General features: G+C 38.7%; 1 protein-coding gene across 1 annotated transcript in view; it reads right to left on the bottom strand.

Annotated features, from left to right (window-relative positions):
- LOC117289411 (GLIPR1-like protein 1) overlaps positions 1-13,876 on the bottom strand; it is a 46,903-nt gene extending 33,027 nt beyond the window's left edge. Inside the window, exon 1 of the mRNA XM_033770526.1 lies at positions 13,615-13,876. Coding sequence (XP_033626417.1) covers positions 13,615-13,654 — 40 coding nt within the window. The 5' untranslated portion in view covers positions 13,655-13,876. The remainder of the gene's footprint in view (positions 1-13,614) is intronic.
- Between the last annotated feature and the right edge of the window lie 241 nt (positions 13,877-14,117).

The raw sequence follows: 14,117 nt of genomic DNA, 5'->3' as shown, positions 1-14,117 counted from the left end.
GCCGTGTACGAGCTATGGGCATAGGCCTGTAGGATTTTACGCACTGTACAGCTTGGGTAAATGTTGTGTTATAAAAGTCAATGTTCTCGTTTTTGAGTTGATCCATGAGAGTCAATCCGGGAGACCGGAAACAGTGAGGCATTGAACAAGACTATGCAATTTATATCTTAACACCGATGACGATTTTGTGTAAACTTGGTTACCAGAAAATGTCGAACTGTGTGAGATTCCCCCCCCCCCCGCTTATTCAGAGTGGATTTACGGTATTTTCAACCAAAGATATTCAATAAAGATATTGGTGTTTGTTTCAAAAATGTTAAATACTACATCTTTGTCCCATAAGATTATAGATCACACATAACGTAATTGACCGCCATTTTTGATGTCAGGCGATTGAAAAGTGTATGGACTGGGGATTACTCTCAGCCAATGAGAGCCCTGCATGTTTCGTCAAAGATGGCGGCCATGCCAGCTAACGAAAGGGGATGATTTTAGCATATCTATATTCATTAAATTGATTTTGTAGATAGGTCACCAGTTGAGTGGTTTTCGGATGCTTGATTTCCTGACCTCAAAATCGAAATGAAATTCGTTGAAAATTATTCTTCTTTCTCAAAAACTATATACGTTACTTCAGAGGGAGCCATTTCTCACAATGATTTGTACTATCAACAGCTCCTCATTACTCGTTACCAAGTTAGGTTTTAAGCTAATAAATATTTTGAGTAATTACCAATCGTGTCCACTGCCTTTAAGCATTTTACTTATAAAATAGTGTTTAATGACCATTATGATGGCACCAGTTTTAGGGATATATTTCTAAATGTATATATCTTTTCAAGCAAACATAATTTTCCGGCACATTAACAAAGACAGGGCTTTCTGATTGCCTCATTCAATAGTCACCACTCCAAAGACTAGGCCTACACACCGTACAATGGAAAGCGAGCTATCTTGCAATAAAAGAAGAAGAAAGAGTAGAAGAAGAAGACACTGTTATTTATTGGTCTTCTTCGGATATAACACGATGATGTCACCTATAACTCAAGATGAGTTACCGAAAGACCTCTTTCTTTTAAAACTAAAACGCTCAAAGAGATTTCAGGTTATTTTCGATTTCCTCCCCTTCGATTCCAATCAGGAATGGACGCATTTTATAGACGTTTTTTGCCTCAAGTGTTTCACGATTTTAGTCTTTTTACTTTTCTCCCACACCACTACTCCAAGCGTGGGGGCACTCTGGCGTTACACCCACATGGGCCCAATTTCACCTGATCCCATGGAGAATCGGTTTAGCATTTCTTGTTCAGCCTACACGTTCTCGAAAAGAACAAGAAGAAAAAGACTTGCATTGATTAAAACCGATCATCAGGCGGGCGACCCACTCAATGTCATTCCGTTTTTAACCTGGGGGCCATCACATTATTCCACGAGCGAGGTGACTTGTATAATAGATTATTCTTTTGAGTAGGATTTACTCCCTAATTCCTTAATGGTTATAGGGATGAATAAATCCCGTTGTTCGCTAGCAGCGCCTCGAGTAATTATTGTACTAATCAAGTGTTGATGTGATCTGCGGACAAGGGAGTTCAAATTTCAGAAAATGTCGATGCCTTCAAGGAATGGTACATTGATTGGTTTTATGGTGGAGAAGTCAACAAGTCTTTCCTGTTCTTTTATAGTTGTCAAGGAAAATACGATAAAATAATGGCGAAAAAATAATAATATTATAGATACTTGACACGATTGGTAATTGTCACCAGTCTTCTCACTTTGTGTATCTCACCATATGCAAAAAATGACAAACCTGTGAAAATTTGAGCTCAATCGGTCATGGAACTTGCGAGATAGTAATGAAAGAAAAAAACACCCTTGTCACACGAAGTTGTGTGCTTTTATAGATGGTTGATTTCGAGACCTCAAATTCTAAATCTGAGGTCGCGAAATCAAATTCGTGGAAAATTACTTCTTTCTCGAAAACTACGCCACTTCAGAGGGAGCCGTTTCTCACAATGTTTTATACTATCAACCTCTCCCCATTACTCATTGCCAAGGTAGGTTTTATGCTAACAATTATTTTGATTAATTACCAATAGTGTCCACTGCCTTTAACATGAATAAGGGAGCTTGATCCATTGTTTGTTCAGTTTCCGAAACTGTGTCTTTATAACACGGCCACGACCCTGCCGGTTTTTAACGGTGTCGCATGCAATTATGTCCTCTATGCACTACTAGCCGGAGGACATTATTGCATATGCAATAATGTCCGCCGGACGGTTTTGCATATGCAATCGTGTCCGCCCGGACGCTGCTGCATAATGCAATTGTGTCTACCCGGACACATTTGCATATGCAGTTGTGTCCGCCCCCGTGCAAAACCTTCCTTGTAGTAAATTAAACGCCCTTGGTCGACGGAACACGTTCGTCATTTTTTTTTACAAGCTAAGTGCATGTCATGAATGACATGGGAAATGTTCGGTCGTTGGGTATTCGCTGCAATCATAAAATACGTGAATATTCATGCTACATTTATTATACGTAGGTTCAGTGCATGCACGCTCGCTTACGCGCGCAAATGTCCGCCGGACGGTTTTTGCAAAAGCCCCATGCGAAAGTGTCCGGAGCGGACAGTATTCCATGGCGGACACAGTTGCATCTGACAACGGCCGTTTAAGAACTCGTCACTATTTTATTCCCTAAATCACAGGGCATTGTTGATCAATGGTTTGTTTAGAAGAGTTCATTGATTTTAATAGACGCGTTTAGTTATGTCAAACATGGGCACACACACGTGTGATAAAAGAGCAAGTTTAATTTGTTTCAATCATTTAAATATATCGGCCTATATATTACTTGTTTACTAAACTTCTTTCAATGAGCGGCGTCCCATAACATCACACTATTTACTTTGTCTAATGGTAACCCATCACTCACTCATATTCTGATTATGAATGAATGATGGTGAATAAGAACTGAACCTTTATTGAGCTGTAACCTGGCTGCAAAGGCAATCAATTAAATTCGATAAAGCATTTATTTCGGTAATGCCCTCACAATATCCGTCACAAGTGTGTACATTTGCAAAGGGTGCTGATTTGCATTGTGCTACAATGAACCAGGTTCTTTCTGTCCTCACCCTCGATGTGGTATTGTGAATGGCAATCAGGGAAATATGGCTCCGTGTTCTTAGCTGCTATGAGTGGACTGTCTCTGCCGTGTCCCCTGACATTGTGTCAAATTGCAATATCTACTGCCGTCAATATCACAAAACTCTTCCTAACTTAAGACTAATCTTAGGACTTTTGGACGAGTCCCAACCCTGCACTGTAGCATGCAGACCTTAATATTAATCCTAAGTTAGGACGAGTTACTCGTCCTAACTCGAGATAAGACGAGTTCTAACTCAACAACAACAGCAACCAACAGCAACAACAAAAACAAGAAAGAAACAAAACAGCAAAGTCACCATCAGAATGAGCATGTTGAACCAATCTTTGATAAGCAGCAAAAACGTGTGCCGTGGAAATGGTTAGTCCTTACGCAGTGGACACTGTTGGTAATTACTCGAAATACTTATTAGCATAAAACCTTATACTTGGTAACGAGTTATAAGAGGTTGATGGTATAAAACATTGTGAGAAATGGCATCCCTCTGAAGTGACGTAGTTTTTAAGAAAGAAGTTATTTGCCGCAAATTTGATTTCGAGACCTCAGATTCAGAATTTGAGGTATCGAAATCAAGCATCTGAAAGCACTCAACTTCGTGTGACAATGTGCGACAAGGGTGTTTTTATCTTTCATTAATATCTCGCAACTTCGAAGACCGATTGAGCTCAAATTTTCACAGGTTTGTTATTTTATGCATATGTTGAGATACACCAAGTGAGAAGACTAGTCTTTGACAATTACCAATAGTGTCCACTGTCTTTAAAGTACACCAACAAAAAACACCAGTACCCAAACTCAGATCTCCAATTGCAAATACTTCTATAAAGACAATGCAAACTATAAAACCAAAACAACCTTTGCTTTATTTGACATTTTAGAAGAATTTCAGGAAAAGAAGTGGGGGTGGAGGAAAAGAAAACATACACCCACAGGAAAACATTTTACACTCAACATACAAGTATTTACTTTCGAGCTGGGACTATTACAAATAGACGGATAAAAGGGTCGTCTTATTGAAGTAAATACTTTTAGAAGTCAATTTTAGAATAGTAATTGCGTTTTGCAGGCTGGAACGCATTTCGTACCAAAACAAGGTATATACACATTGTGAGACCATTAAAGGGAAGGTACATGTTTGGTAATTACTCAAAACAAATATTAACTCAAAAACTTACTTGGTAACGAGCATTGGAGAGCTGTTGATGGTAGAAAAAAATTGTGGAAAACGACTCCCTCTGAAGTAACGTAGTTTTTTTAGAAAGAGGTAAATTCTCACTAAAATAATAAAAGACTTCTAGCTAGAAGTCTTTTATTCTTATCTGAAAGCACACAAATTCGTCCAACAAGGGTGTTTTTTCTTTGATCATTTTCTCGCAACTTCGATGATCGACTGAGCCCAAATTTTCACAGGCTTGTTATTTTAGTGTTATGATGGGATACACCAAGTGAGAACACTGGTCTTTGACGATTACCAAACGTGTACCTTCCCTTTCAAGGTAAGTTATAGATGGGTAGAAATTAGTGACCATAACAACCTGGGGGAAGCACTGTATAGCTGTTGATAGTACAACATATTTTGTAAAAGAGAAAACAAAATAATGTACGCAGCAATATGACTTGGACAGCCCGTTTCATCTCTTGGTAATTTTGATCCATATTCCGGGACAGTTCGACCCACACAATGGGTCAGCCCCCAAGGACCAGGGCCCGGTTAAATTCGGACCTAGCACCAACTGGTTTGTCGTTTTATGCATATGTTGAGATACACCAACTGTGAAGGCTAGTCTTTGACAATTACCAATAGTGTCCAGTGTCTATAAAAAGAGCAAGTACAAAATGTCTTCAACGGTGCAAACATGCACTTTCAATTTTTGTCCCGGTTCCCGTAAGTTCATTTCTTACGGATTTGATGATTTAGTTTGTAATAAAATGTGTGAATTCACCCAAACTTAAGAGAGGGAGTTACGGTATTGCCACAAGCCTGTTAACTTTCTAGGTTTGTTTCATGCAAAGTTTCAAATGCCACTGATCATTCGCACTATATCCATAGCTCGAACAAAGGTGCATGAACCAATTCAGTTACAGTTTCCATTCATTCACAAGTTAAAATAACATTTCCGTTGAAAACATTCCGCTCAGGTAGCTGTTTAATAGAACGAAACTAAATACTGTATTCTGGATGCTACAAAGCAATCTCCCGGGATCGGGTTGATGTGGTTTTAAAACCTAAAAAACCTTTTAGTAGTAATTATTTGTCAATCTATATATTTATATGTCAATATGAAATCAATTGAAAGGTCCATTAATCTAATATGCAACACTTCATAACAGTCGTACGTCGTGCTGTAGAATGCAATGTTTTTTTTTTTTATCTACAGCAGTGTACATTTATTTTTGTCCATGAAATTGAAATACAATTTAATCCCGTCACGAGAGGTACTCTAACCTCCAGAATCAAGTGTTTCGCACGCATCATTTGGCAAACACGCCATGGTTTGCTTCGCCTGAAACCCTACAAGCTCTCACGACGGTTTTAGGCCAAATTGAAGCGTTATAACAAAACTCGGCCCACTACAAAAGCAGATACTTAGAGGGGAATATAGAGAGAACGAAAGCGGAAAATATCCGCCCTCAGCACTCGATGACAAAATAATAACAGCGATATTTGGTTGATTTGTCTGAGTGGCAGCAATCTGCCATGATATTTTTCGCTTCGCATAATAATCGATTTGTTAATGGTGATCGGGGCCCAGTTTCATAGCGCTGCTTAACAGTAAGCACATTTGAGTGCTTACTGTAGCAGACAAACATTGCTTAAGCCTGAGCGTGTTTCACAGGTTAGCAGAAAAATTGGGCGGCCATATTGCGTGTTTACCGCAGATTTGCATTGTGGCGTCATTTATTTCCATGCGGTAAGCACCGGAAGGTTAGCATGCCTTTTCGTGTGCTTACAGTTAGCAGCGCTATTGAAATAGAAATCGCACAGTAAGCAACAAATCGGCAGCGATATAAAATTGGGCCCGGGTCTTTGATCACCGCATGGTCATGTGATGCTAAGGACTTCGTTCAAAGTGCCGTGTAGCATGCTGTGTTTCATCCTGCATCAGTCCTATGTATCCAAACCGAGGTTGGAAGGTAATAATAGTCTGGCCTCCATCGAGAGATAGCTGTTCGGCGCTCAAGACAAAGCGTTCAAGATGGCGAAAGATTCAAACCGGTAGTTTGTCTGTATAATACGATAATGCGTAACCCGACATTTCCTTTCAGACCCTTTTGCACATGACGTCAATAATTTTTTTTTCTATTCATGCAAAATGAACCTGGCAGTAACCACGTCAAATGTTAGAGTTTCGATGTTCATAACTACGTCGAATTCCCTCATCTCTGTTTTTCTCCTCCCAGACCGGATTATTTCTTGACGGATTATTTCTCGATCGTATTTCATTCGGATTATCGTGAATTTAGCGCCTATGGCACTTTTGACGATCCCTTGGTGTCAAATTAGTTATCCACATAATTTTTATTTTTCAACTTTACAGAAAGTGAAGACTATTCCTGAATGATTCTTGTTTTGATATAATAATTGTAAGCAGTAACGTATCATTTTCATGTTGTTATTGAATTGTTGACTTCAAACTTACTTTTTGCGGCAAAAAAATGAACTGCCGATCAACAACGTAAAGAGAGGGTGGTCAGGGGAAGGGGGGGGGGGGGTGGGTTAAAGCCATTGGAAACTTTTGGTATAAACAGTATTGTCCAAAGGCCCACACTTCGTGTATTACAACTTATATATAAAATAACAAACCTGTGAAAACTTGGGCTCAATCGGTCATCGGAGTCGGGAGAAAATCACGGGAAAACCCACCCTATTGTTTCCGCACGTTTCGCCGTGTCATGACTTGTGTTAAAAATGAATCCGTAATTCTCGCTATCGAGAATTGATAACTATTTTAATGTTTTCTCCAAAAGTAAAGCCTTTCATGGAATAATATTTCAAGAGAAGTTTTAAACCATTCCCTTCTGTAAACCCTGTAAGTTATTTGTAAATCTGTGAACTTTTATTATTTGTTCTGTTCCGAAAGTGTATAATGGCTTTAAGTGGACAAGAAACCTATTACTGGAGGATTAACGGCCGATCCAATTAGACGAAGATCAAACAGGGCAGATATATTTGTCTCCGTTTCGGAGACGAAAACAAGTGGAAGAACTCATCTGTTTTCAGAAGGTATCAATCACTAATTGAATTACAATGTTGATGTAAGTTGCTTTCACGAGCAAACAAAATCGCATCTGGGAAAAGGTCAGACGTGAGTCTCACGAGTCAACACAATTATTAATATTGCGATGGCGTGATGATCTCTGCTCGAGTTCAGACATTGATGCGACAAACTCATAATGTGATTTACTTGTACTGTAAAGGGGGCACTACAAACCCAACTTGTTTTCAAGCATGTGCGTTCTCCCTTTAAGACAGTGGACATTATTGGTAATTTTCTCAAAAACCAGTCTTCTCACTAGCTGTATCTCAACATATTACATATACAATAACAAACCTGTGAAAATTTGAGCTCAATTGGTCGTCGAAGTTGCGAGATATTAATGAACGAAAAAACACCCTTGTCACACCCGAAGTTTTGTGCTTGCAGATGTTTTATTCAGTGACCTCAAAATCCAATTCTGAGGTCTCGAAATCAAATTCGTTGAGAATTACTTCTTTCAAGAAAACTACGTTACATCAGAGGGAGCCGTTTCTTACAATGTTTTTTACTACCAACCTCTCCCATTACTCGTTACCAAGTGAGGTCTTATGTTAATAATTATTTTGAGTAGCTACCAATAGCATGTCCACTGCCTTAATGAGGCGAATTACATTACCAAGCACAACTTTATTGAAACGATATTGAAATTTCCTTGCTGCTAAATGCGGCGCAGCACCTTTTATTGTAAACCCTTAAAGGCAGTGGACACTATTGGTAATTACTCAAAATAATTATCATCATAAAACCTTTCTTGATTACGAGTAATGGGGAGAGGTTGATAGTACAAAACATTGTGAGAAACAGCTCCCACTATAGTGACATTATAGATTTCGAGAAAGAAGACATTTTCCACGAAATTGATTTCGAGACCTCAAGTTTAGAATTTGAGGTCTCGAAATCAAGCATCAGAAAGCACACAACTTCGTGTGACAATGGTTTTTTCTTCTTCTTCATTATTATCTCGCAACTTCGACGACCGATTGAGCTCAAATTTTCACAGGTTTGTTATTTGATGCTTATGTTGAGATACACCAACTGTGAAGACTAGTCTTTGACAATTACCAATAGTGTCCACTGTCTTTAAGGTCCTCCTTTGGTTCACATGATTCACAAAACTTATAAACCTGTCTTAGCAAAACAGTATTTGAGACGCACTATAAGATAACAAGCTACGCAGGAACTACACTCTTGACTGTGTCAACTTTAGGCTATCACCGTGAACTCTTACAATATTTCCGCTAACCAGCAACTCACTTCGAAGCTACACATTTAAAATCAACGCGAGTTTTAGGCGAGTTTCTAAACATTCAAAAACAATTGCCTTTAAAAATGTCTGCATATTCCTCAGAGATTATGATGCGACTATTTTGTTTTATGCGGCTCAATTATAATTGCAGCGGGCAATGACGTGAGCGAGCTTTTAAATGGATTTTTCCCCAGGCCGCTTGCCTTTTTGTTAATCAATTTCACCGAGAAAAAGCACACACAAGTCTTTTTTTATATTTTATAAATCCATTAAAATAATGTTTCTACACTGGCTCGTAAAACGTTGCTGTCAAAAACATTAATTCAACTATGGCGAGAGAACAAGCTGTCTGTTGGGAAGGAAGAGAGCAATCTGTGCAAAAGCCTAGTTTTAAAAAACATCAAAAAGTGTTAAAAGACCCTACAGCTGTCGATTTCACAAAGAGTTAGGAATCGTTTTACCTCGAGTTAGGACGAGTAACTCGTCCTAAGGATTAATCTTAAGGTCTGCATGCTACAGTGCAGGGTTAGGACTCGTCCTAAGTCATAGCATTAATCCTAAGTTAGGAAGAGTTTTGTGAAATCAACGGCTGGACACTGTAGTAATTGTCAAAGACCAGTCTTCTCACTTGGTGTAGCTCAACATATGCATAACATAACAAACCTGTAAAAATTGGAACTCAATCGGTCATCGAAGTTGCCAAATAATAATAAAAGAAGAAAAAAACACATCTTTGTCACATGAAGTTGGGTGCTTTCAGACCTAAAATTCTAAATCTGAGGTCTCGAAATCAAATTCGAGGAAAAAATACTACGTAATGTCAGAGGGAGCCGTTTCTCACACAATGTTTTATACTATCAACAGCTCCCCATTACTCGTTACCAGGTAAGGTTTTATGCTGATAATTATTTTGAGTAATTACCAATAGTGTCCACTTCCTTTAAAAAGAAATGTTATTCCGTTTTTGAAAATGCAGTTACAAAATGTTTCTGGCACATTGTAATATTTCATTCATTTCTTAAATTGTGTTTTATCGTGTTTTCTTTGTAAATGCTAGAATGTACATTTTATTACAATAAAGACTATCAATTTTCCCTCGGAAAGTGCAAGTTAAGTTAATCAAAATTACTGTCGATCCGCCCAAGGAGCATAACAATCGCCGAGTTAAAAAGGAAATCCATAAACAACGCTTGCGTTTAATTTGTTTTGGCGCGAAAGAAGTACCCAATTCAAACGTGGCCTTTTGGAACGTGGTGAACCGTGCAATACGATGTTTATTCCGTTTCTGCTCTCTCAACCGAAGCTGATCCATTGCTAAAAGTAACACCAGCCATAAAAAACAACCCACTCCTGACAAAAATCCGTTCACTGGATGGAGCAGGTGTCTGTATCCAATCCGTCTTGGGCAGCCAAACCCTCCCCTTTCTGGCCCGCCCCAGGAGGACAGATTACAACCCGGTTTGCGTAATCTCGCGGTGTTTGTGGTAGGAATCATAACATAGTACACGCCGAGACCAGAGGCTTTCAGCTGTTGATGTACGCCTCACATTCAAAAACAACCTCCTACCGAAATTGAAAGCCCAACATGTGTTGTAATGTTACACTGTGTAGAAATACGATGCGAGATCAGGCTTGACACGGGTCGTAATTAGTTTTACCGAGGTGTGACTAATCAAGCCCTTAACACCCACTTCATGGGTCAATGTTATATTTTTCTTACGGAAATGACGTGCGCGCGAACATAAGCACATCAATCATGATACTTGGATAGTTATTAAAAATTATAGTTTCTTGATATCCTGTATATTAGATTAAGATTTCTGTAGCTCAATGCCAAGAGCAACTTTGTTTGTTTTGTTTGTAATTATCATGCAACCGTCAAGCAACGCACGGCCGTTTTTAAAAATCATCCCATGATGATGTGATCATCGTTGTTTTTCCCTCCATCAGCGGGGGAGTGTACTTCTGGGTGTTTTTGTTGTTTCTGTTGTTGTTGTAGCTGTTGTTGATGTTGTTATTGTCGTTGTTGGTGTTGTTGTTGTTGTCGTTATTGTTGTTGTTGTTGTTGTTGTTGTTGTTGTTGTTGTTGTTGTTGTTGTTGCTGCTGTCATGCTGCTGGTGCTGTGTTGCTGTTGTTGTTGTTGTTGCTGTTGTTGTCGTCGTCGTTGTTGTTATTGTTGTTGTTCTTGTTAATTTTGTTTTTGTTGTTGTTATTGTTGTTGTTGTTGTCGCCGTCGTCGTCGTCGTTGTTGTTATTGTTGTTGTTCTTGTTAATTTTGTTTTTGTTGTTGTTGTTGTTGTTGTTGTTGTTGTTGTTGTTGTCTTCGTCGTCGTCGTCGTCTTCGTCGTCATCGTCGTCGTCGTCGTCGTCGATTTCGTCATTGTCGTTAGGAAGTTGGTGCGACAACAAAATTACACACTTCATCAGACTAAACAAAGATGAACAAAGTAGCACAAACGAAAACATCAACAGCAGCTGGAACATCAACAAGTATATGCACATTTTTAGTCAACAGCAAGAACATTATCCCTAGCATTGTACATCAGCATCATCTCCGTTGAGAACAATACGACCACTGGAGTACACACAACACGACTCATAGCTACACCAACACTCATTGAAGACAATAGGGCAGTTAACCGAAACGTCGAGTTGATCGCACAAAAATCTCTCGTTTGAGGCGTTAAAACACATTCCGTTCGATGATACAATTTTTTGTTTGCATACGTTTAATCATCATTTTATAAATCCATAACTTAGTAAAAAAAACAAGCGAAATGCTACATCAGTGTTTTAAAGGTTGTTACAGCGCAAACGAAATGCTGGTCCTCTCTAACCTGCAAACCACGAACACGAACAAACAGAAAACTATTTTTTGTTGTGAGCAGCTACAGTGACGAATGACGTGAAGTGAGTCGACCAACGCAAAGATCGTTATTCAATAATGACCAAAATAAGTCAAGATTGATAAATGACTTATGTATACATCATACACAACAATACCAAAGAATACCAATGAATCTAGACAGTTTTCTTGGTGTCGAAAAACGAGTAAAATTTCACCAATCCGTTGGTATAAATAACACACCACAAACCATACCCGGGGGAAAAAAAAGTGTTCAAAAAACAAAAACTTGTTGATTTATAAGATACTTATTACACAAACAGAAATGAAATAATAAACCACAAGGGAAACTGACTGGGTACATTTTTAAATGATTTTGGGTTGAACAAAGAAAAATTGACTAGAGCGGGATTTGAACCCAACAGAAATGAAAACAATTCTAACGCAGATGTCATAAACCTAAGCGTCTTCCTATAAACTTTCCACCGTTACCAATTTGTTTCTCTTTTTACGGGCAAATGTATGGTATTTTCCTCCTGCGAAAATAACTAGCGCAAAGATCATTTTAAACCTCCCGTCAACTGTTGTTTACAAACACCCATACCAAGGCCTCTACCTCCCCGAAGCAAGTTTTTTTTTAAAGGAATCCGCTCTCCTGTGGATTAAGGGGTTACATTCAGAAGGAAATAGATACAGTTATTTTGGGGTTCCTAACTGTTCCGAGTACAACAACCGAAAGGTCAGTTTATGCCAACACGAGATCGCCTTGGTAACCAAGGTTTCAAGTTCAACAATTAATAGAGAGTAACTATACATACAATATCCTCACGGTCTCTCCTATTAACCCCCCCCCCAACATTTTTGCACATTTTGTCGACTCTTTAGTTTTTTTTCAACTGCAGCGGTCAATCAATAAAAAAGAAAACCCAAAACCCCCAATAACGAACATAAAAAAACTATGCCTATCCTTGAAAAAAATGCAAGACACATTAACTGATAGTTTTATGTAAATCTCAAGTCAACAGTGTTGGAGCGTTAATAAATGTGACAGTGTCATCATTATTTGATCCACCATTTTTCGATACAAAGAACATAATTTTTGAATGAATTGAATAATATACATTATACAGTTAACAGATATAGTACATACAGACGTCACCCAGTTTGAAATAGTGACATAGTCGTGTGGGGGACTACATTATTTTTGCTATCAAAATAATTAATTAGCAATGTCCTTGCTTGGATTAGAAGCTCTGATGAACAATGCGAGTCATTTCTTAAGGGCACTGGACACTAATGGTAAATGTCAAAGACTATTCTTCACAGTTGGTGTATCTCAACATAACATAAAATAACAAATCTGTGAAAACTTGAGCTCAATCGGTCACACGAAGTTGTGTGTTTTCAGATGCTTGATTTCGAGACCTCAAACTCTAAATCTGAGGCCTTGAAATCAAATTCGTGGAAAATTACTTCTTTCTCGAAACTACTTCACTTCAGAGGGAGCTGTTTCTCACAATGTTTTATACTATCAACCTCTCCCCATTACTCGTAATCAAGAAAGTTTGTTATGATAATAATTATTTTGAGTATAAACTACCAATAGTGTCTACTGCCTTTAATAGTATAGATAACTTTAATGTGATCTAAACATCTTGAATGATTATTTTTTGTTAAATAAAAATAAAACTTTACTCTTTCGTCTTCCATCATCGCGTGCATTTGTCGGATCACAAAAACCCTCGCTGCACCCATTCGAAGTAACTTACAGATTACCACAACCGGAGGACCTTCAATCCACAAGTATTTTCCATAAAATCAGTGCTGAGTTAATTCAATGCACTTAGTTTATACCATTTACAGCATTGTGTGATAGGTTGCCTCCAAACAAATTAATTATTATTTAAAACCGGTCGCCGTGTCCGAATTGTTTGCTGCTCGGCAGGCAGGCGAATTCTGACTGCAACGATGTAGCATAAGATATTTCTGACGCATCATTTGCACTGATTGGTATAAACGTACACATCACTGGCACTGATACTCACACATGCGAGATCGGTTGTTAATAGCGACATACAGGGTTATTCTTACTTACCATAAAACAAACAGATGAGGAACGTCAGGTGTCTTGTCATAATGCTTGCAATCAGCCACAGAATATTTCTGAAGTCTCCACGTCTTATTTGGCCCCCACTCGCTCGGTCTCAAACTATACTGGACAGTCTTCAACAACAAAACACCCTGGCCCCGGCGGGTTGTTTAATTTGTTGTTTGTACTAAATTAAAGTGATTTTGATATCTACTACACACACGGCACGACACACAATACAATTATAATTGTACAAAACCTCGTACGCTGGCAGACGATACTCACGAGTAAAAGTCATCCACGCGCCTTTTTATACGAGGACATTGACAGTGATATGCAACGCGAGCCCCGATTGGCCAAAAGAAACAATCGGTCCCGCCCCTTTTTGAGCAAATACCATACACGGAGAGTTTTCCCTGCGCAAAACGCCAATTGCAAGGGGAAGCCTGGGGCTGGCCGTGACTTTTCACGCATTGATTTTCTCCCGTCCTTTTCAAAATTGAATTCGC

This window comes from Asterias rubens, chromosome 4 (assembly GCF_902459465.1).
Source record: "Asterias rubens chromosome 4, eAstRub1.3, whole genome shotgun sequence".
NCBI lineage: Eukaryota > Metazoa > Echinodermata > Asteroidea > Forcipulatida > Asteriidae > Asterias > Asterias rubens.
The sequence above is the reverse complement of the archived record's forward strand: the minus strand, read 5'-3'. Positions and strand labels throughout refer to the sequence as shown.